This window comes from Hippocampus bargibanti, linkage group LG02, assembly GCF_051943395.1.
Source record: "Hippocampus bargibanti isolate YZ-2025 linkage group LG02, ASM5194339v1, whole genome shotgun sequence".
Classification (NCBI taxonomy): domain Eukaryota; kingdom Metazoa; phylum Chordata; class Actinopteri; order Syngnathiformes; family Syngnathidae; genus Hippocampus; species Hippocampus bargibanti.
This window is the reverse complement of record NC_142735.1, coordinates 20,723,604-20,747,039: the sequence shown is the minus strand read 5'-3', so window position 1 is coordinate 20,747,039 and position 23,436 is coordinate 20,723,604. Positions and strand designations below refer to the sequence as shown.

Sequence of the window (23,436 nt, the reverse complement as noted above, 5' to 3'; positions counted from 1 at the left end):
GGTGCGCCTTATTTATGGACAAAGTTTGCAAATCCATCATTCATTGGGGTGCGCCTTATACACCGGAAAATACGGTAGGCTGTATCCTATTCCAGGTAGGACATAAAAAATAAATAAATAAAAGACAAAAGCTGTAAGGTGCTACAATATTATTATTCTAGCAGGCAACATAAGCATATATAGACTAAGATAGTGGAGAAAAAAAACGACCAAATTCCCTCTGAACCACATGATCAACAAAATGTATTGCTCTCGAATGTAACATTTTTTGCTGACATGGGTTTTGTATTGATTTGTGTCAAGCTGATATGTGCTCCAATCCGTTTGATCGTCTTACTGGATGCCGTGAAAAATAACATTTCCAATCGTATATTGCCAGCCACACTATAATTATAGTTATTTGGTTATTTATTTATTTTGGAAAGGGGTGTAAAACAGTAATTTAAGTGGGAACATCTATGGTAACGGGTGGCCTGGGAGTGCAGTGGTTAGCACGCCAACTTCATAGTGCAGAGGCTGTGAGTTCAAAACTCAGTCTGGCCTCCCTATGTGGAGTTTGCATGGGAATTAAATTCTGGGCCCACGTGGGTTTTCTCCGGGCTTCTTCCCACATTCCATGCATGGTAGGATGTTTGTCCCTAAGTGTGAGAGTGAATGGCTGTTTATCTCTGTGTGCCCTGTGATTGGTTGGCAACCAATTCAGGTTGTCCCCCACAGAGTGCCCGAAGACGGCTGGGATGTGCTCCAGCACCCCCTGCGACCCTAATGAGGATTAATCGATATGGAAAATGGATGGATGGATGGATTCATTTGGTGTTATTCCCCCCTCTCTTTCAATGTGTTCTCATTTCATTGAGCGCCGTGAAAAAGGCTCCATAGTAACTATAGCCGGAGAGTGACCCAAGACTTTTTATAGATCCCAAATGGGTGAGGATGTGGATAGGTTGAAGATTAGAGCTGCGGCTTCTTTTTATTTTTATGATTATTATTTTTTTGCAGCGCCGCTTGTTGTGTCGTGAGGAAAAAAAAAGCCTCTGGTGCACTTGATTTATTGCTGCTCGTGTTTAAGAGCAGCCAGAGGGAATGGGGTCGGGATGGGGGGTAATACGTTCATACTACCACCTATGTGTCAGATTGGAGTCCAAATGGCTTATTAGGTTTATGTATTATCGTATGTGCAACCAATTTTTTACATTTGTGATGGCCCCTTGCATGATGCGTTCATCAAATTTTCCTAATTTGTTCCTTTAGGGACTGGCAAAGAAATTAATTTTGAATAAAAAGGTTAACCAGAGCGTCATTTGTTTAAGCGAAAAAAAAAAATACAGCAAAAAAAAAAAAAACGGAAAATCCCAAAAGGGGCTGATGAGTAATGAAAATGAACGCTTGAAAATTGGATGCGGGTCGCAAGGTTTCTCCTCACAGGCGAGATTTGGCTTGTAAGCAATCGTTTGCTGCCTGTAGCAAGCACAGGAACAGACTCGGGTGATTAGGAACAGGAAAGCTTTTTGTCGCTCTGGTACCAAATGGTCGACAGGAGGGACTTCAATCAAGATTTATCGATGTGAAATTGCCACGCGCTCGCCTCTCTCTGGGTGCGATTAACATTTCCCTGATGGCAGACTCACAGCATCGGATAAGAAACCACGGTGTGATTCTCTCTTTGTTTATTACCGCCGCTCCCTCGTGTGCCCGGTGCATGCGTATTGGTGACTGAAAGTCGATCAAGAGGATTGATTCCGTCTTTTGTTTTGAACGCATTGCAAATGTGATGATTATTTGCAGCATTGGATAGGGAAGGTGTGGAATATTTCTTCCCTATTATCACCGTGAGCGACAATTTTATCTTAAGTCCGCCGGCAACCTTGTGTCATGCGAGGCCGCTTCGCATAAAAAGGTGTTAGCTCGCTTGCTCTCTGTGACCAAATGGGTTTCTTCCTCTTTTCAAGGACACGATTGGCCCAGACCCATCCTGCCGCCTCGCCCGCCTTGTCCTCATACCCATTTACCCGCATATCGTCCTCCTGCGTGGCCCTCGGCCACTGCGCTCCAAACACAGAGTGGCGCTTAATCTACTAAAGCAAACTCCTCACGCTGTCGTAACCGTGACTAAACACCAACGAGAAACCCAAGACGTGGGCTGATTGATTGTGACGGAATGTGCAATCTGAAGCGCTCACCTTGGGCAGGGTGCAGCGGATGGCGCGAAGCGGGTGGAAAAAAAGAGGCACCGTCTTTGATGAATGGAAAGAAATAAGCCTTTGAAAATAATTAGCCTGAGCAACCCCCGCCTGCTTTGCCTTGAATGCATCCGCCATGTCAATATGTGGCAAGTTTCCCCCGCGCCTTTTAACTGACTCGATGAGAATGACAAATGATGACAGGGAAAGAGACATCATGTGATGTGGGGGGGGGGGGGGGGTGTTGTCGGAGGAGGTGATGCGGCAAGGTGACCGATTTGACCTTCTCTAGAAGTTTGCTTTGACCTTCTAAGGGACCCCTCCTCGTTTCGTGAGGGGTTCTCATTCCCGTTAACTTTCGTACATTGAAATCCTTTAAGAACAGGTGTCAAAGTCAAGGCCCCTGGGCCAAATTTGGCCCGCCGCATCATTTTATTTAGCCCTCAAATGTCAACTTCCGTGATTCCTCGCTATAATCTTGACCAAAATATAAAATTCTCATTTGTAATCAATAAGAGATATTTTAAACAACCTTTATTACAATCACATAACTCATTCAGTGCCATTCCGGAATGTATTCGGGAATTGTAAAGCATGACGTGGAGCATCATTCCCAAATTTGTTCGGGTTTTGTTTTTTTCTTGTGGGGGCGCCGATAAAGCGCTGGCCAGACGTTGGGCAATGTTTTTTCCCTTCCACAAGGGGGTAGCATTTCCCTTTTTTCCATGTTAGCGCTTTGTTCTAGCTTTTTTTTCAAAGCGCTATATAAACCAATATGTACAGTATGTATTGCATTGTATTTTGGACAGCCGCCCTCATTTCAAGCTCATATAACTCCATACCCACATAATTTAGGAATTAACTCTTTCTGATGAGAGAAGAGAGTCTAATGTTTCTACGCTGTATTGAATGTTTATGTAGTCCTAAAACCTAATATTCTGTTGAATCTACAGTTATTCTTGACTTTTTGATGTCCCAATGCAACGGATAACTAGAAGGTATTGGGGATCAGCGACAGCACATCCCACGACCCGTGGCATTGAGGCAGTTCTTTACAGCAGTCATGTGTTCATCCATCACAGTCTGGATTGGTGCCGGGACAAAATCCGACACAATGGACCAGGAACACAGACGAGGAAAAAAATCACTGGCACTACCCACGCCTATAGACTTGCAACCTGCAAGAAGCAATAAGGACAGTCGGGACCCTTCACACCCATGTCACCACCCCTTCCAGCTCTTTTGATTACGTGGGCGCGATCGTGGTCTGCATACTCAAACCAAGCTGATATTCCAATAGCTTCTTCTCTCTTGCGAATGGAGTGTTGCACATTTTTTTGCAACACATTCTCTGTGACTTTATTACCATTTTGATTATTGTACCTCCAGCTCTCCAGATAATCTCCTGCCCCCTGTGGGGAGTTTGCATGTTCCCCCTTGCTCAATTTACGCTGGCTTTCTCCCAAACGAACATGTTTTTGACGATTCCAAATTGCTTTGTCACATCATAAGAAGACGACAAACCTTTTCTGAAAGATTTCTGAGGATGCTTATATCCAAGTGGTATTCTTGTTTTATTTGTTCAGCCTTCCCGCCCTCACCCGGTGCAGGTGGAGCGTAAGAGTGACTGTAAAGTTTTCCTCTTCTAAGGCTGACTCGTCCTTGACAGCGATGACGTTCCACTTGTGTGGCCTCCAATTAGTCTGAGAGTGTCGCTTAGCGTGGGACATTGGGCAGAATTTATCTATCCGCCTGTCACAGCGTGCTGCTTGTTATTGGGGAAACGAGAAGAGGAAGGCTTAAGTGTTGCCACTCGCCTATTTAGTATGGACGGTGTTCCTCCTGAACGCTTATGCTCGGTTTCTATTTTCAAAGACGGCGAGCGGCTTGAAATGATGTTGGCCCACTGGCCGATTGATTAGCTACAAATGAATATGCTGTCTGGCATTTTTTTGGGTCACGTCCCTGAAACGGCAGGTTGCGGTCTCCTCATTGTGCATGCTGTGTGTATATTTTTTTGCGTACCACACAGCGCCTGCAATGTGGAGGCCGAGACATGCGCAAACTCCAACCTGATAGATGACGTTTGAAGCGCAGTCCATCCGTCCGCATTGAATGAGTTGAGTCACGCATGGGAAGGGACGGCATTGGCGATCATTGAAGGGAGGGCGTAGGGGAGGCGGAGTGCAGACCTGCCTGGTGAGGGTGGCGGGCTCGTGTGTCCCTGGATCACGTTCCTCCTCGTTAAGCGTAGAAGGGGTTGGGGCTGTTATTTGTGATAGGAATCAGAATCATCTTTATTGCCCAATATGTAGAACACGCAAGGAATTTGTTTCCGGTAGAACACGCTGCACAAAAAATTGCAAAGAGGCACTATACAGTTCTATTTGGGCTACTGTTCAAAGAGTTAATGGCTTAGGGGAAGAAGCTGTTTAAATGTCTGCTGGATTTGGTGCGCATGGATCGGTAGCGCCTGTCTGAGGGGAGTAGCTGGAAAAGGAGGTGGGCAGGGTGCGGAGTATGATGCATTGAATCATTTTTTTTTTTTCATTTCATTTTACCAGATTTCATGCTAAGGTTGATGTACAGTATATTTTAAGAATGTGAATATGGCGCATGTTCACAGATTTCAACATGCAATCAAACAAGAAGTCCTAAGAAGTTCAAAAATAATTCAGATTTTGGGGGAATTTGAAATAACCTTTGACTTTAGCAAGTACAACCTCCCAATGAATTTTTCACGGTTTACAACACGTATAAAAACAATACGAGTGAACATTTATATTCCGTATTTCTATATCATTCTTATCTTGTAGGGGTGCTCTTGAATCAGTGACGTGCAGTCAGGGGAGGCTGCGCCTCACCTGTCATCCTGGAAATATCAAATGACAAAATAAATTAGTTATATTAAAAATATTAAATTAAAGTTATATTAATTTAGTGATTTCCACTTTAGTGATAACCATTTAACTTCACCATTTTTGGATTTTTTGGTCAACATCGCTGTATTTGCACATTTTCCGTTCAAATACTAAGTGGAGACGAGCGGTGAGGCAGCAGCCGGCTGAGCCGCACCATGGATTGCGCAATCACTATGCTAACTGTGCTGGCTCGCTCTGCAGTGAGACCGCATTGCTGTCCCTATGCATATCGCTATTAAAGTGTTCAAAGGCATTTAGTATATGAACTAAATGTCTACAGTTTAGCTGGTGTATATAATGTACAGTCACTGTACATTATAAACACTGTACTACAGTGTTTATTTTATTTTATTTTTATCAAAACTGTGTGCATAGGTGAGGCACACAGTTCTCCTGCCTCATGAAAGGGGGCGCTGGTGATTAGAGATTCTTCTTGCGTCTCCTCGGCTTCAGAATAATAAAATTAGTGACAGCAAGCTACAGTAAACAGCAAGTTAAGTGCAACCATCCTGTCATTTTTTCGTGTTGCTTGGCCTTATTTTCAGATTGGTGGATTACATATCTAAATTGAAAGAATTTTCTAAACTGGACTTTCAATCGAAGCAGCAGATAATAATTAAAGGAAGACCAACACCGGACTGTATAGCTCACAAACGGTGAGGGATGAATGTGAATCTCCTGGACAGCTTCTCAGCTTTTTGGCCATGAAGGATCTCATTGAAACTCTTACTGAAGCGACAAAGTTGCTCCAGCTCGTGCTCACTGTTTCAGCTACTACAGCATCAGTGGAGTGGTCATTCTCAGCACAAAAGACTGAAAACATACAGTCGGAACAGGACTGATCAAGGACGACACTCTTCACTGGCAGTGATCTCCATTGAGACAGAGAGACTTGGACTTCATTTATAAGTAAAGGCAACACGATAATGTTTTTATTTTGTATTTTTTTCTATGCTACAGTTTGTATACAGTATATAAAGAATGCTGACATGACATTTTAAACAAAACACGTGAACTGTTGCCAATCAAATGGTGAATAAGCTACTATGTGGAGTTCATGTTTGTAAATCTGACTGTGATGACATCAGTGCCTCACCAGCCATGAACCTCACCGCTCGTCATTGTCTTGAATGTAACCTCCGACTGTTGATGATGATGATAATGGCCCAACACAAGCCAGGTCATACAACCTGACACATGGCATTCAGTGCTGTCACAAACTCCATTTCCAAATACATCTGTGTAAGCTCTCAGTCGTACAGGAGTGGTCCATCGATGAGAAGGTTTCTTCAGCCGTCATCTGTACTTTTTGAAGGTGTCGGACTTTTCGCCTCCTATCCAAGAGGCTTCGTCAAGGACGCTGACGAAGCCTCTTGGATAGGAGGCGAAACGTCCGACACCTTCAAAGAAGTACAGATGACGGCTGAAGAAACCTTCTCATACATTTCCAAATGTACAAATTCCATTTTTGGTTGGAGAATGACCCCCATATCCTCTTCGAAGGGCCACTTTTCAAGTCAGAGTGTGGCATCTCTGAAGTGGCTTTCTGGTGTCTCTCGTCAAATGCAAACAATTCCGGGCAGATGCGTACGCTTTTAGTTCATCTGCTCCGTGTCATACGGATTGTAAATATATTCCACACAGCCAACAATAGCTTGATTGTTTCTGCTCCCTGACCTGAATAGCCATTTTCACATTGCACTTAGCACAGTGCAGTGTGCAATTGACCAACCCATTTATCATGTTTGTGTTTTTGACCTATAACGGATTTTGGGCACTGATACTGATATTAGTGTCACGATCTGGTTGGCGACCAAGGGACGGCGCTGTCGGCCCCGCCTGCTCCTGCACAGGTGTTGGTCGTTCCAATCAGTGGCAGTTAAAATGACTCCCGGCACGACCATTCGTGGTCGGGTCATTCCATTGTACTGCAGTGTATTGTATTGCACTGTATTTGTTTGTTACACCCGGCCAGATTTGTTTCATCTTGGCAGATTTTTACTCATGGCTTTCTTTGATACTTTGTACTTTTCTGTTCAGATGACTTTGATGTTTTAGATTTTGTTCCTGCTGACTTTATTTTAATACAATTTGTCAAATACATTCTGCTACTCCCTCCTGCCTGCTTTTTTGGGATCCACAACCAGCATCACCACCACGAGAACCGTGACAATTAGGGGCTATAAATAAACAAATAAATAAATACATAAATAAATAAATAAATAAATAAATCTGCTTTATTGGAACAGACAGCATGGAAAGCGTGCACATGCTTGTTAAAAATGGTTATTTTTGAAATGTGGAAATCTAAGGTGGGAGGCAAAATGAGAATGACCATCTTTTTCACTTTGCCGTCTTTGACTTTGATGATTCTCCCTCAAATCATTTTGATGGTGTAATTTTCTCTCTCTGGAACCTGCAGCGGCATCTGCCTGCGATCACGTTTGTTATAATTGCTGTTCGTGCCATTTTAGGCCGTCGTCTTGCATCGCCTTTTCATCTACCTCAACTCCTTGCGCACCCGCAAGAAAACGTGCAAAGAGAACCGTTTGTCAGTGATAATTCTTTTATAAATACTGTAGAACAAGGGTGTTAAAGTCATTTTTTGCCGCGGGCCACATTGTAGTTACGTTTTCCTCTCGGGGGCCTTATGAATTTGGGGAAGCCATCAGAATGTTTCATCCCTTCCACATATTACATTTAGAGCGCATCACAAAATAATGAATAACTAGTTTTCAAATTTGAAGTAAAACATAACGACTGTGATTGTGGTCTATGTCAGAAGTTCGGTCGGACACTGTGAACGAAGGCTTGAACACAGGAAGTTCGTCTTTTACTGCTGGCAGTGGATGCAGCCATTCATGACCGATGGCCAACTTCTGCAGCCCTCTGCCAAGCTATTTATTGAGAGGATATGCAAATTTAAGTGAAACATTTGTAAAACATAGTCTTCTTGATTTGACTTGATTCTTGCCACGCCCCTGGGCGTCCCAAGCACCAACAATTATTAAACAACAGAATGTAGACATTTTAATTGGTTGTCCTGTACGTGAACTGATAGATTTGTAACCTGACTAATGAGCTCTTCCTGTGAAGGAAGTAAATTAGTCCAAGGCCAGATCTCCTCCATGAAGATGACAGTTTACCAGGATGTGTCTGTTAAACTGTCAGATTGATCCCAGATGTTCTGTGCTTCCATTGTGGGCCTTCTAAGCATGAAACTTATGTGATATGTTCTATTCTGTGTATTCTCTATCAGTCTACATGGGATTTGAAATTGTGTTCAAAATTTTAGAAAGCATCACAGACGTTTACAGGCTTGATTTGCTTTCGCGGGCCAAACAAAATGATGTGGCGGGCCAGATTTGGCCCTGGGCCTTGATTTTGACACCTCTGCTATAGAATTTCATCTTTGTCGCGGGATGATGTTGTAGTACAACAAATGCCAAAATGCCAAAATGGACTGACATAGAACTAATTTAACAGTGACACGGAAAAGTATGATGGTTGCTTTTTTACTTTTGGAGTCAATATTTGATAGGTCCAATGCAAATGTATTGCTCTGGACTTATAGGATGGGGCACAATGCACCAAAAGAGTCCAGCATCAGTTCTCATCCTCATAGGTCGCGAATTTGTACCCTGGGCCGATGCCAGCAGGTCTTTTAGCAGTTGGCTCTGGATGTTAGGACACGAGAGGTTTCAAATGCACTGAAGCCATTTCTATGCGATGAGTTATAATTATTATTTTTTGTCTCCGAACCGCTCGCCATGTGCTCGCTACTTGAGCTATATGTCGAGGACATAAATGCTCGAGGCTGATCACCTCGCAAGCTCTGTTCACCACCTGATTAGGTGATGTAAATGACTTCTGATTTAAAGCGTCAACAAAAATGAGGTAATAATGTCGGGAGTCACGTTATGTGCTCAGCGTCTTCATTTTGCAGTCATGAAATTAAATGCGGCAATGGCCACATATTAGGGAATTTATGCTTTCAGACTGCGATTGGAAATGTAAATGCTGGAGGGTGCGAAAGTTGTTCATCAGTGCTACTGGAGGAATCGCACAGGACCATGTAGTTCCTAACCAAATGGATGACAAAAAAATGTAAATGTGGAGAAAATTGATGTATACTGTTAGGTTAAAATATTACAAGTTAATATTACCATTTTACTGTTATATTTAAAATTGTAAATATTATGAACGGACTTAAATATTTACCTTATTGTGCAACGTTGTAACCTAACATTGGCATGTTCGTTGTGAGAGAGATCACCAAAGAAGCCGGCAAGTCACAGATAATTTATTCAGAACAATTGATCTAATGCAGAATTCTGGGTCTCAGCTCTTGACACAGAAAATATTTGTGTGCCCCAAATTAGCAAGAGAGACGAAAGACAAAGACTTTGACTCAGCAGCCCAGATTTAAAGGTGTACTACATGCATATTCTAATTTGGCTCAAACAACGAAATCAGCTGTGGTATTGCATGAGGAAGTCTGGAGTGACAGAAAAGTATGTCAGAGCGGTGCAAGATATGTATCATGACTGTAAGACATTTGTGTGGTGTGCTGTCGGTGTGACTGAGGAATTCAAGGTGGAGGTAGGACTCCACCAGGGGTCAGCTCTGAGCCCCTTCTTGTTTGCTATGGTGATGGACAGGCTGATAGCCGATGTTAGACAAGAATCTCCATGGACCATGATGTTTACAGATGACATTGTGATCTGCAGCGAGAACGGGGAACAGGTGGCGGAGAAACTAGAGATGTGGAGTTATGCCCTGGAAAGGAGAGGAATGAAGATCAGTCGCAGCAAGATGGAATATATGTGTGTGAATGAGAGGGATCCAAGTGCAAGAGTGATGCTACAGGGAGAAGAGATAAAGAAGGTGGAGGATTTTAAGTACTTGGGGTCAACTGTCCAGAGCAATGGAGAGTGTGGAAAGGAGGTGAAGAAGCGTGTCCAGGCAGGCTGGAGCGGCTGGAGAATGTGTGATAGAAAGGTTTCAGCTAGGATGAAAGGAAAAGTGTATAAAAGGGTGGTGAGACCAGCCATGATGTTTGGACTGGAGACAGTGCCACTGAAGAAAAGACAGGAAGCAGAGCTGGAGGTAGCAGAGGTGAAGATGTTGAGGTTTTCTTTGGGAGTGACCAGGTTGGATTGCATCAGGAATGAGTACATTAGAGGGACGACTCATATTAGAGGCTTTGCAGAGAAAGTCAGAGAGGCCAGACTGAGATGGTTTGGACATGTCCAGAGGAGAGAGAGCGACTATATCGGGAGAAGGATGCTGAGCCTTGAACTGCCAGGCAGGAGATCGAGAGGAAGACCGAAGCGGAGGTTTATGGATGTTGTCAAAGAGGACATGAAGGTAGCTGGTGTGAGAGAAAAGGATGCACAAAACCAGGAAAGATGGAGGACATTGATTCGCTGTGGCGACCCCTGAGGGGAAAAGCCAAAAGGAAAAGAAGAAGTTACTACAACTCTGCACATCTCCAGCCTTTCCAGCAGCTCATGTATTTCTTTTTTCTACTTTCATTCCTTTCATCACTTTGCTGCTGTGAAATGTAAATTTCTCCACTGTGAGACTAATAAAGGCAAATCCAATCCAATCCAATCCAATCTCCCTTGTTCTTAAAAATGGGCACGAGTACACTTCGTCTCCATTCTTCAGGCATCTGTTCACCATGTAAGATCTTGTTGAATTACCCAGTCAGGAACACCACTGCCACCTCTCCAAGACACTTCCATACCTCGATTGGTAAATCATCGCCTATAGTCCGGTGCGCCTTATATATGTAAAAAGTTCAAAAATACACAATTCATTCGGGGTGTGCCGTATACACGGGAAAATGCTTGTAAATGCGTAAACACCATGCGGAATTATGGAAACTGCTATATTTAGTTGTAGCAATTAACTTGTAAGTACCTTTTAAACAAGAATGTGAGTACGTACTCACAGCTATTTTTGAATGTATTTGCTCACCCAAATATTTTTACTCCAAATCTGCTTCATCGCCATGTCTTTGGTGGAGACTTCCCACATAAGAGTTGAGTTATCGACGGGCTGTCAAGTTCATAGATGGAGCTTGGTTATTCCTGTAAAAGCACTAAAACAGATGGCAAAGTGAGAAAACCTTCTTATAGATCTATTTGTTTAAGAATACTATTGAGAAATTCATGTTCTCACTTTTCCAGAGTTTCCCAAATCTTTGTTGTGTCATTCAGCATCCAGTGTAAGGCACTGGAGTCTTTTCCAGCCTGCTTTGTGCCTATTGTCACTTGTTGACTTGGACTGCAGCAGCACTGCGGAGAACTTGCCCGTCGCCTGGCTTGTCTTTCATTCTGCACCTTTGCTTTTATCGGCTCGCCGATGGGCTCCGCTCAGCCTGTCGTCTGCGTCAGCGCGATGTGCTCTTGGTGGTCGATTGCATGTAACATACATTTTCATTGGTCATTGCCACGTGGACGTGCACAATCACACATGAATGCAGCAGTGTGTGTGTTATTTTTTTTCTCTCCATCTCTTCTGTTTTTCTCCCTCTCAAGGAGGCAATTACACAGGTCATCCTGAATTTTAATGGGCAAATAATGGTGTCGGTGGGAGATAAAGACAATGAGATGCGGGTGCAGGACTAGGAATGACTGCAGCAGCAATGAAGAGCGCCGAATAACAATCAGCAAGCAAAGTGAGAAAAAACGCGTGCCCAGCTGATGTGTTCGTGCGGGCGGGCGGACGGGCGGGCAACCTGCATGTTGACGAGATGTCACTTTCCAGATCTTTCCCTTTTCACTTGTTTTACCGTTAAAAAAAGGAAAGAAAAAAAGAACCCCAGAATGTAGCTTGATGTCCTTTTCATGTCACACGAGCACTCAAGGAGAGATGCAATGTGGAAGAGTGCCACATCCAATTCTGATTTTTTTTCTTAACTGCATGTTCACCATGGCAACAGTCCTCTTTTTGGAGTGGAGGGGTCTAAGTATTGTTGAGTGGAGTCAGCTGTGAATCTTGAGATGACATTCAGGCTTCCTGAATTGTCTGAATCCATTCACGAACGTCATCGTAATCGGTGAGCGCAAAGATGCTTCTTTGCGTCTCGCTGCGGGTGACACGATATAACGCAAACGTTAAGCGTGTCTCTAGCCAACACAATTTGAGTGCTTGGTTCGTTTTCCTTTCATGTTCGAATTTCTATCTTCGAAGTAATCGAGGAGACTTTGCTGAGCGGTTGCACCTTTTTGGCAGCGCACATATGTCAGCACGGTTTTTTGATTAGGAGGAATGTCGGTGCCATTTGACTCTCATGTCTGAACAGCTCTTGGGCCATTGTGCTTTTTTGTGCCTGTAATAGGCATCTTCACAGCTCCGCTTTGTTCAGCGGAAGGTTGGTGCTGTTGTACAGTCTGCGGATGAGAAGAAATGAGCTTCAGCGCAGAGCGCCGATGCGTATGTGGAATTGTCACGGCTTGGAATTGAAGCGGATTTACGTGGGACAGGAGATGTGAGACAATCTCTTCGTCAAAGGATGCTACATGTTCGTGTTTGCTTTCAACCTTTAGTTTGTAGCAGACGTGCACATTTCCCCATGTCGTCCCTGATCCACTGGTGAAAAGGACCTATTGATCCTCTCCTCTTTCATCTAGAACTGCTTCTTACAATAAAGAGGATGCAAAAAGTGCTTTAGGTTGAATGACTGTCTCTGTCTTTTGTCTTGTGTCACATTATCTGTTGTACAAGATGGCGCCGCCAGAGTGGCTGCCTTTACAGCAGGTCCTGTATTTTGTTTTTCTACTTCTTTCTTTCCTTCCCTCTTCCTTTCATCACTTTGCTGCTGTGAAATGTAAATGTCTCCACTGCAAGACTAATAAAGGCTAATCCAATCCAATTCAGTGCGATGAACGGCCTTTCTGAAAAAAAAGTTCAAAGGATTCTTCTCATGTTCAGTTTTGTTTTTTTAAGCAGTAATTAAACTTGCTAGTTGCTTTCAAATCAAGTCACTAAAGTGGTTAGAAAACGTTTATGTTTACCATTAATTGGAATCCCCGACTGGCCTTTTATAAACAAACAGCCTGCAAAATGTTAATTGAATTGGTTCAAGTTCCTTTCGATGAATCACAGTCTGAATAGCCATACAAAATGAAATTGTTGCCGTGGCATTTAGGGGAGGAGGGGTCACATTGTCGGTCTGCTTGAGTGATGTTACCGGTGGTTGCCGAGAAAAACTTGCGTGTCGGGTTCATCAGACCTCAGAAATTGGAATGATTTTCGAGGGAATGTGAGGAGAGTTGGGAGGAGGGGCACATACTTTTATGCACGCTACCACTTACACCTGTTTGTGTAAGTAAAATAAGAAACAATCCAGGGAAAAAAAATACACGGACTTCTCGTGGCATCTTAACTCATTCTCTGCCAGACCATGTGCAAAAACGGGTCCACTCCAGTGCCAGGGTTTTTGTCATTGTCACTCAAATTCCAGGACCCGCAGAATATTGAGTTTTAGAACTACATAAACATTCAAGTCAGCGTAAGAAACCTTAGACTCTTTTTTTTTCATCAGAAAAAAAGAGTTAGTTCCTAAGTTATATAGGTCTGGAGTTATCTGAGCTTGAAATAGGGGCAGCTGTACAAAATACAATACATTATGATTTGTATAGCAATTTGTTACAGCAGAAGCTGTAACAAATTGCTAACAAAAGGCAAATGCAAAAGGCAAATGCTGCCCTCTCGTCGAAAGGAAAAACATTTCCATAGGTCTGACCAATTTTATCGGCGCCCCACGCAAGAAAAACCAAAACCTGAACAAATTCAGGAATGGCGCTCCACGTCACACTTTTCAATTCCAGAATAAATTTGGGAATGACAGTAAAAGGGTTTAAATGTGCTTGTGAGATGGATGAGGTCCAACCCGTTCATCCATGTACGAGTCTCTGCCCGACACTCGCTCACTGACGTTCTTGTCATGGGAGACGTGATGTTGCGGCTCCGCATGATGACATACATTGAAGAGGAGAGAGGTCACCTCTCTCGTGTTAATTAGCTGACTTTAGCCTCTAGGAGAGTCTGGAGGTGCTTTCTGACCCTCCTCATATGGCAGTCCGGCCTCCTCCTCCTTCATCCTGGTCTATTTCCCCTCTGCCATCCTTTACATCCTCCCTTCCACCAGCTGCAAGAGCGTGAAGGTCAATCACCTTCTTGTGCGCTTGCAGTTAACCCCGGGTTTATCGCTGAAATGCATTCCACACCCACTTGGAATAGGTTTGCTATATGGAGAGACTATAGAAAAAAAAAAACATATCCGGTCGGTTTGGTTTCTCCCAAACACTTTCAACACAACTCAATTTATGCCTTTTAAAAGTGCAGTATTCAGTCTGCGCCGTTGTTTAGTTGTCATCTTTCCCCAAATGAACAGCTAAATAAAATTATGCTCGCTTCAAGCTGCTTAGCGTTCTCAGTTGAGGTGGAAGCTACCGTCAATTTGTCTCAAACTAAATATCAAGACCAAATGCTCAACAGAACCGTGTTATGTCGCACCGTAGTCTACTAGCTTCATGCTAACATACACCGGGAAACAGAGCAGAGAGGCTAATATAAACTAAAATACATTTTACGCTAATCATAGACCTTCCAACAAGTGCTACTTGAACACACAGAGCAGCAAAACCACCCAGTCTACAGCAATACTAAAAGGTATCAATGAGTTCGAGCGATTTACAAGCACCAGATATAGATGCCAATCCATTCTAGCAGCGTCATGCTAAAGGCCGCAAGCAGGCTCAGCATTCAAGACAGACGACAACAGCAATGACAATCATTGGAAATTCTGCCCGCCTATTATGCCCGCCTTGCTCCGTCCGCCCTCGTTTCGAGCGCCTCGAGGCTTTGTTGGCTCCATTTGGATTGATTTTCTTTACCGGCTTGCTTGGCTCGCTTCTTTTTGAGTGAGACGTAGTCCCGTTCAGCGCAAGTTTGCGTTATTTGATGAAAAGAAAACACATTTTCATTACGATTATGAGATGCGATGGCATCAAGTATTGATACTTTTTACTTGCGTTTGAGAAAAAGCAGGATTGGCACATTATTCTCAAATTGGGATTAGGGAGTGCGCGTGACTGCGTCCAGTGGGCGGCTTGCAATTGCATAGTAAAGCAAAGGGGGGTGACATTTGGTGGTGGGGCAACGGGCCAAATGACCCTCATCACCACTAATGGATGTCTCCGAAAAGCACTAAATGGCTATCTTGACATAAAGCTCCCGCGTCACGGATGATGCAAACGTGTTGGCTAGCTGGATCCTTTTCAGCATTTTGTCTGCTCCATCTGCTGACATTTTCTTGGCTCGGGATGACTGCTGGGCGAAGGCGAACAATCATCCATGCCGTTTACATTTGAAAAGCACAGATGTGTGATTGCAAGAAATGCATTTTGTATTGATTGCTTGGATTTGATGAAGAGCACAGGCTGAAAATTGTCGTGACACCAAGTCGCGTTTGAACGCGTGAAGGATATCAAAGCTTTATTTGCACACTGAAATATTTTATATGATCTACTTTTAGACATTGCATTATTATTATTATTAACTCATTCACAGCCATCCCCAAATTTATTTGTGAATTGAAAATATGACATGGAGCACCATTACCGAATTTGTTCAGGTTTTGTTTTTTCATGCATGGATCCCGATAGAGCGCTGGTCATGGCCTCTGGCAATGTTTTTTCCCCTTCCACGAGGGGGCAGCATTTGCTGTTTTTCCATGTTAGCACTTTGGTACACTGATTACTTCGGGGCAATAGAAGTAATCAGTGATTTATTATTATTATTATTATTATTATTATTATTATTATTATTATTATTATTATTATTATTATTATTATTATTATTATTATTATAACAAATATATTGTATTGTTATTTTTTATTGTTAATGTTATTTATTCTTATTTTGGTATTGCACATTGTATTTCTATTTGTATTTTTTTATTCTTCTTCTTCTTCTTCTTATTATTATTATTATTATAACAAATGTATTGTATTGTTATTTTTTGTTGTTAATGTTATTTATTGTTATTTTGATATTGCATATTTTATTTCTATTTTCATTGTTTTATTATTATTATTATTATTATTATTACAAATATATTGTATAATTATTTTTTTGTTAATGTTATGTATTGTTATTTTGCTATTGTATTGCTATTGTATATTGTATTGCTATTATTATTATTCTTATTATTATTATTAGATTTCTTAATAACTTGGACCATTCATTAATTGGCAAATAGAAAGCATTGACAGCCACAGGAGAACATTGCCGTGAATGTGGCCAAAGCTTTTTTTTTTTTTTTTTTTTTTTTTTTTTTTTTTTTTTTTTTATGGTGATGACTCATCTCCCTTTTAACATGCCTTTGGTTGATCTTGGTATGCCGTCCGTCAAACCTACAAGATGACTTTGAACCCTAAACCTATCCTGAAATATTCTGGATGCGGGCCAAACTAATGGGTGCTTTGATCCAGCTCAAATCATTCGTATATATGTCCGGAGGGGGAAAAAATGTATGGTACTTTCAGTGTTCGTTCACATGTAACAACAGATAAGATGATCGATAAGACGACATCCTGCGACGGATTTCATTTCATGGAAGCCCAACTTTTCATTTGCTCGTTATTTATCTTGTCGGGAAATGAATGCCCCGTAGCAAGGTTTGCTAGTTGTCACATGCAGCACAAAAATTGTTTTGGGAGCGGGGAGGAGAAGTGCCATTGAAATGCACAAAGTGTTTTCCTCCACTTTGAATGGCCAAGTGCAAGCTTGGATGGATGAATGGCGGGAGCGCGATGCTGCCCACTCAAGGGCAAAGAGCACCTTGACAGCCTTCCCGACAACAGATGTGACCCTTTCTTTGTTTTGTTTGTTTTTTTTCCTTGCCATTTCTCTGTCTCCCCTCCTCTTTCTCCAAGCCGAGTTTACGACTGTTCCGTCTGGCGTGCTATGACTTGTTTCTTTTAAGTCCAGATGATTGCATAAAGGCTATCGAGAGACATTGCGGCATACGTACGTTAGAGTCCCCAACGATTCCCATTGGCAGCATGTGCACGTGCAAATCAACGTGGAACGTCGTTAACAGCTTGGACGTGTGTGGGTGGGGAAATAGCGGAGAGCCTGAAGGTCATTTGTGCTTATCTGCCTTTTTTTTTCTTGATTGTTCGTGCTGCTTTGACACAAAGCCATCTCGAGCCTTTCCAAACCGTAGATACTATTTTAACTCGTTCACAGCAAGACGATGTGCAAAAATGTGTCCACTCCATGCCAGAGTTTTTGTCATTTCACTCAAATCCCTGGACCCGCAGATTATTGAGTTTTAGGACTACATAAATATTCAATGCAGCGTAATAAAACTCCGACTCTCTTCTTTCATCAGAAAAAAAAGAGTTAATTCATGAATTATATGGGTCTATAGGTATCTGAGCTGGAAATGGGGGTGGCCGTACAAAATAAAATACAATACATACATACATATTGATTTATATCGCGCTTTAACAACAGTTGAAGCTGTCACAAAGCGCTAACATAGACAAATTGACAGAGGTCTGACCAGTGCTTTATCGGCACCTCCTCCCACCAAAAAAAAAAAAAAAAAAAAAAAAAAATTGGGAATGGCGCTGCACGTCATGCTTTATAATTCCCGAATAAAGTCGTGCATGGCAGTGAATGAGTTACCAATGTGGATTTTTTTAATGTACACACAAACACTTGCTCGAGTGCGTACACATTCACATGCACACACAGACATACACAGCTGTCAAGGACTTAACACACCAAAAGATTGCGCAATTTTCCTAAATTGTTTATTTAAAATATATTTCCTCGACATCTTGTTTGCTTTAAATAGGCCATTTTTCCTGTTTTTATTCACGAGTGTATATTGATATAATTTTACATTTCCTTTTGGGCTTCGCTAATGTCAGATCATCTCACAGTACCTTGACCTTCGGATGTGGTCATGTTATATCGTTTTTAGGGTAAAACGTCTAACACCCAAGATGAGTCCACTTGTCTCGAATCCTCTTTTCCATCGTGCCACATTCGCCCTTCATGTCATCTTTGGTGTGTCACCTTACATCACGTCTCGCAAGGCGTAGTAGTCCTTGTGTCATGTTCTGCATATCTTATGTCATATCGTCCCTCCGGCTTGGTAAGCTTCGTAAGTGCGTCCTGCATTTACCGGCTTGTTTCTAATCAAAGTTCATTGTGATGTCAAGTCTCGATACATCTGCTAACCTCTTGTCCAGATGCAATACGTTGTAAAGAAGCTTCACACAATCCTCCCTGCCCGCGGCGGGAGTGGAATGTCATTCCATCTGCGCGGTCCATTAGGTGGCCGTCTGGCTTAGTGCTGATGAAAAGGAGCCCTTTGACCCGACATGTTCCTACATCAACTCGTTCAGAGGTGCTTGTTCGCATTTATAGTGAACCCGTTTATGGCGGGCAAAGATTTTGTACGTTATGCGCACCCTGAGCTCCATTCTGCCCGGCAGCACAACCTGCGATCACACTCAAGGCAGAGACGTACCCGTTTACTGCGAAAGGTTAGCATCGCTTCAAAGTCTCAAAGACTGTGATGGAACACTTTCATAGCCTTGGCGGCCTGGGGTTTGGGGAGGGGGGGGGGGTGGAGAGGCGTGTGGGCACAATGTCATAACAGTTGTAATATAATCCATTTCTTCGTTTTCTATTGTGCTGATTTCGGCGGCGCTTGAGCTTTTGAAACCTTTCCCAGCTGACTGTGGCTGAGAAGCAGGTTCCACCTGGACTGTTTGCCAGTCAATGGCAAGCAATGAATAATTGCTCACATTTACATCTGTGAGCAGTTTTTATAGTCTCACATGAAGCTAACATGAGCTGCTTTTGCTGCTCTATTTTTTTCTGTTTTTTTCTGCAAGACCTCATTTCAACCTTTTTTTTGTTTTTGCATTACTACACTACGTCACTTTACATACGACGCTACCTCACTTTACATTCAGAGATTACATGTATTGTCCGTTGTCAATTGTCTGTCTTTTTTATCCACGTTATAAGTGCCTTGCACACTGGGTCGGAGAGGAAATTAATTTAATCTGTGCTGTATGTCATGCATATTAGCATATTTGACAATAAAGCTGACTTTGACTTTGCCCAGATTACAAGTCTAGTCATCTAGAATGATCTAAAATGATTTTTACTGTTGAAAAGCTTCACTACCTTCATACAAAACATTCAACCTCTTGATTGGTGAACAAAGCCCATAGTGTGACATATTATTACAGTTCTCCAGCACATGGATACAACTCATGAACAGTTCATGCCACAAAAATACAAAATGGTACACAGCTGAATTCTGCACCTTTCACATCCTGATAACCCACCCCCCCCCCCCCACGAGAATACACAGAAGAAATAGGGCATGTAATTAATGTGTGTGTGTGTGTGTGGGGGGGGGGGTCTATTCTATGTTATTTATATTACCAATAAAACTGGACACCACACTCGATATATACTTTACTCATTTTTTTTAAGTCTCGTATTTTACAGTAAACCCATTGGAACATCCGGTTCAATTTACTCAAGTTGTTTTACAACCGAAACACTTGTTTTTTTTAGTTTATTTTTTAGTTTTTACAAAAGGACCCTTGATTACATAGGCCTTGCGGAAGATTTGGTATCTCCCAAAGAAGTCTATCGTCGCAACGGCTGTTTTTCATGGCTCAAATTACATCCACCTAGAATAGCACAAATCTCTGTTTTTCTTGCGGGGGGTGCCGATAAAGTGCTGGTCAGATGTCTGGCAATGTTTTTCCCCTTCCATGAGGGGGCATAATTTGCCTTTTGTCCGCGCTTTGTCACTGCTTCAGCTGTTGTTAAATCAAATATGTATTGTATTGTATTTTTTACAGCCACGCTCATTTCAAGCTCAGATAACGCCAGACCCATATAACTTAGGAAATAAGTCTCTTTTTCTGATGAAAGAAGAGAGTCTAAGGTTTCTTACGCTGCATTAAATGTTTATGTAGTCCTAAATCTCAATATTCTGTGGGTCATGCAATTTGAGTGAAAATGACCAAAACCCTGGCACTGGTGTGGACACATTTTTGCACATCATCTGGCAGTTAAATATTGTTCTTTTTTTCCTCTGGAGTAATTTATAATCTCGAAAGGGGTGAAATCTGGTGATTGATTTTAAAGGAGAGAAAAAATATATTGAATCTAAAGGAGTGAATGTTTGAGCATCTTGCTGCACCATACTCCTGAGAAGCACTCAAATAAGCAAAAAACGATCCTTGTGTCCCCGCAGGCACAGGGACACCCGTGATCCCGCTAGTTCGGAGGTGTGTACAGAAGACAACGGTTGCGGCGAGGCGGCAGCGTGACAAGAAGAGCCGGGTGACGACAGGAAAACTTACTCATAACGTCCCCCAAGGTGAGAAGCCATTCCATTAACCCCAATTGTCAAGGGTCGTGTCATAAATCATGTTTGGAGTGTGACGTGTTTTTAATAGGTAAGCAGCTTGATCCGTTCGATATGCATGGCCACAGCGGGATGTAAATAAATAAGCATGAAGGCAATAACATAGTCACGATGATTCAAAGAAACGTGAGGCAATAAAAAAAAAACAAGCAATGGGGCTTTGCGCCTTTGTTATTCTTTATTACTGTTGTTTGAGTGGCTTTTATGGAAAATGTGATCATGTGGAAATATTTCCAGTTTGTAAACACCAAGCACTACGAGAAGCAACAGCTCAGTCACATTCCTGTTTTCCAGAGCAGAGCAGCAAATGTGGAACAACCAAAAATAAATAAATAAAATTGGATCTTTTTCTTTTTCAAAGACTACAAGATGTGATCCTACAAAGTGTTAGTGTATTATTATTATTATTATTATTATTTTTTGGGAATGTCGGTGCCTGGGGTATTTCTTTCTGTTTTTAATAATTTATGGCGCCGGCGTCAAAGTCAAGGCCAAATCTGGCCCACCCCATCATTTTATTTGGCCAATGAAAAGCAAATCAAGCATATCAAGTGCCATGTATATATTGATTCAAAAAAATGTAACTGGCTCCAATCCAAATTTCATTTTGTGCACCTGCTCGGCAACATCACGTTGAATACATTAAATACGCCACTGCTTTCATTGTAGACAGATCGTCCATATCACAGGTGTTAAAGTCAAGGCTCGGGGGCCAAATCTGGCCCGCCACATCATTTTATTCTGCGCGCGAAAGCAAATCAAACCTGCGAAATTCCATGATGCTTGCTAAAGTCCAAACCATAATGTCAAATTGTCCCATGTAGAGCACAATATCAGTCATTTTTTACTTCAAATTTGAAAACTAGTTATTCATTAATTTGCTGTGCGCTCCATATGTAATATGCGAAACTGTATACGTCCAGGTTTTTTTTTGAGACTTTCATTCACCTTGTGCGGCGATGCATCGCGTCGGACAATTTACAATCTCTGTTTTACAATTAGCTTTTGTTTTGCTTTATCTTCCTGGGTGGCCAGGTCTGCATTACAAATGAGAATCTTCGCCGTATCCGGAGTAATAAAACAAAACATTTAACCGTTACAATCCTGAACTGAAAGCAACAAAATAAGCCCAAGTACAATTCATCTTGGTTTGTTTACACTTGAACTTGCTCATGTTGACAAACATGAATCATGGCCCTTTACAACTGCAGTCTGGTGTCCTTAAATGGCCAACCGAGTGGGTGGACTTTGTTGCCAACGATAGCAACTTGATATTTTCACTACTTTGGTGCAACATACCGTTCCGTCTGCCATACTTTTTTTTATCTACAGCCATCTGTCTGGGGTGTCCCACAATAATTTTCATCCACGGCATACCGGGAATGTGCCTTGGGGATTCAAGTCTTTCCAGAGCTCATCTGGCTCTGAAATCACCTTTGAGTGCCCCAGATGGCACACGAAGTGTTGACGAGGAGATGGAGATGGCGGTGTGGCTTCACCTACATCCTCCGCAGTTCCAGCTTAGAAAAAAAAGGTTGGATAGGAAGCGGGATAAATCACTGTAACCATCGACGCGGTCACATGAAATGGAGACGACAGTGGGAGGGAGTCGACGTGACTTTTTGGTTATTGTTAGCATTTCATGTTCAACACGTGGCACAAATTCCCTTGTACTCCTCAAACAAAGACGAAACGGGATGACAAGGCGAAACATGAATCTAGGAAATAAAAACACACAGAATTTCAGACATTAATGGCATTTTATTTATCCTGTTCCCAGATTTGTCCCCGCCTAAAAAATGAGATCGAGGAAGCATCTTCTAAGCATAGAAACACAATGTCATGAACACCACTCGTCCACTTCTAAGATCCAGAAGGAGGGAGTTGAGCTTGAACCTGCCTGTCCTTGTTTTTAAAATCCCCTCTAAACCTGCCAAGTGAGTCTCCCTTGATGCCTCTCCGACCTCCGAAGCGTTAAGACTCTCTCCTTGGCTATGGGCAGCCTGGCGACAGCTCCCCTCGGAGGCTATGGGACCGCCACCACCGCCGCCGCCTCCCCTGAGGTCACGAGCTGGATGTCCTGGCCGAGAAACGGCTCGCCGGAGCTCAACCACAGCCTGGCGGAAGGCGGCGGCGCCGGTATGGCGGTGCCCGTGAGTGCCGTTGTGAGCAACTTGACACGAGAGGGAATCGCCACCTCGGCCATGAAGGAGAAGAACTGGCCAGCGCTACTCATCCTGGTCATTATTGCGCTGACGATCGGCGGCAATATCCTGGTCATCCTTGCCGTGTCGTTGGAGAAGAAGCTCCAAAATGCTACCAATTTCTTCTTGAGGTCATTGGCGGTGGCCGACATGCTGGTGGGCATCCTGGTCATGCCCATCTCCCTCATCAACATCCTCTACGGTGAGTCTGCATGACCCGAAACTGTAAAATCTTTCACTCTCCGGGTCTCACTTTTTATTGTTGTCGTCGTCAAAGCAGATTACGCCTGGCCTCTTCCCAGCAACTTGTGCCCCATCTGGATCTATCTTGACGTGCTCTTCTCCACCGCTTCCATCATGCACCTGTGCGCCATTTCGCTGGATCGCTATGTCGCCATCCGTAACCCCATCGAGCACAGCCGCTTCAACTCCAGGACAAAAGCCATGATGAAGATTGCCGCCGTGTGGACCATATCCATTGGTATTGATATCTTGATGATTTCTTTCCTTCCATCGTTCTCACCATTTTACTCGCCTTCACACCATTCACCCCTGCGAACGTTATTCTTATGCGAGGAACTCAGTCAGAGTTTAATCAATCCATAATTCATATGCAGCGGCGTTTTACTCCA

At 42.8% G+C, this 23,436-nt stretch overlaps 1 protein-coding gene across 2 annotated transcripts in view; it reads left to right on the top strand.

Annotated features, from left to right (window-relative positions):
* htr2cl1 (5-hydroxytryptamine (serotonin) receptor 2C, G protein-coupled-like 1) overlaps positions 1-23,436 on the top strand; it is a 45,106-nt gene that overhangs the window by 9,715 nt on the left and 11,955 nt on the right. Inside the window, exons 1-4 of one of the 2 annotated variants that reach the window (XM_088989919.1) lie at positions 16,934-17,263; positions 20,427-20,552; positions 22,381-23,006; positions 23,085-23,285. In XM_088989919.1, the coding sequence (XP_088846045.1) occupies positions 22,595-23,006; positions 23,085-23,285 (613 nt within the window). In that variant the 5' untranslated portion in view covers positions 16,934-17,263; positions 20,427-20,552; positions 22,381-22,594. Of the gene's footprint in view, positions 1-16,933; positions 17,264-20,426; positions 20,553-22,380; positions 23,007-23,084; positions 23,286-23,436 lie in introns of those variants that run through there. The other variant, XM_088989918.1, reaches the window with a different exon arrangement.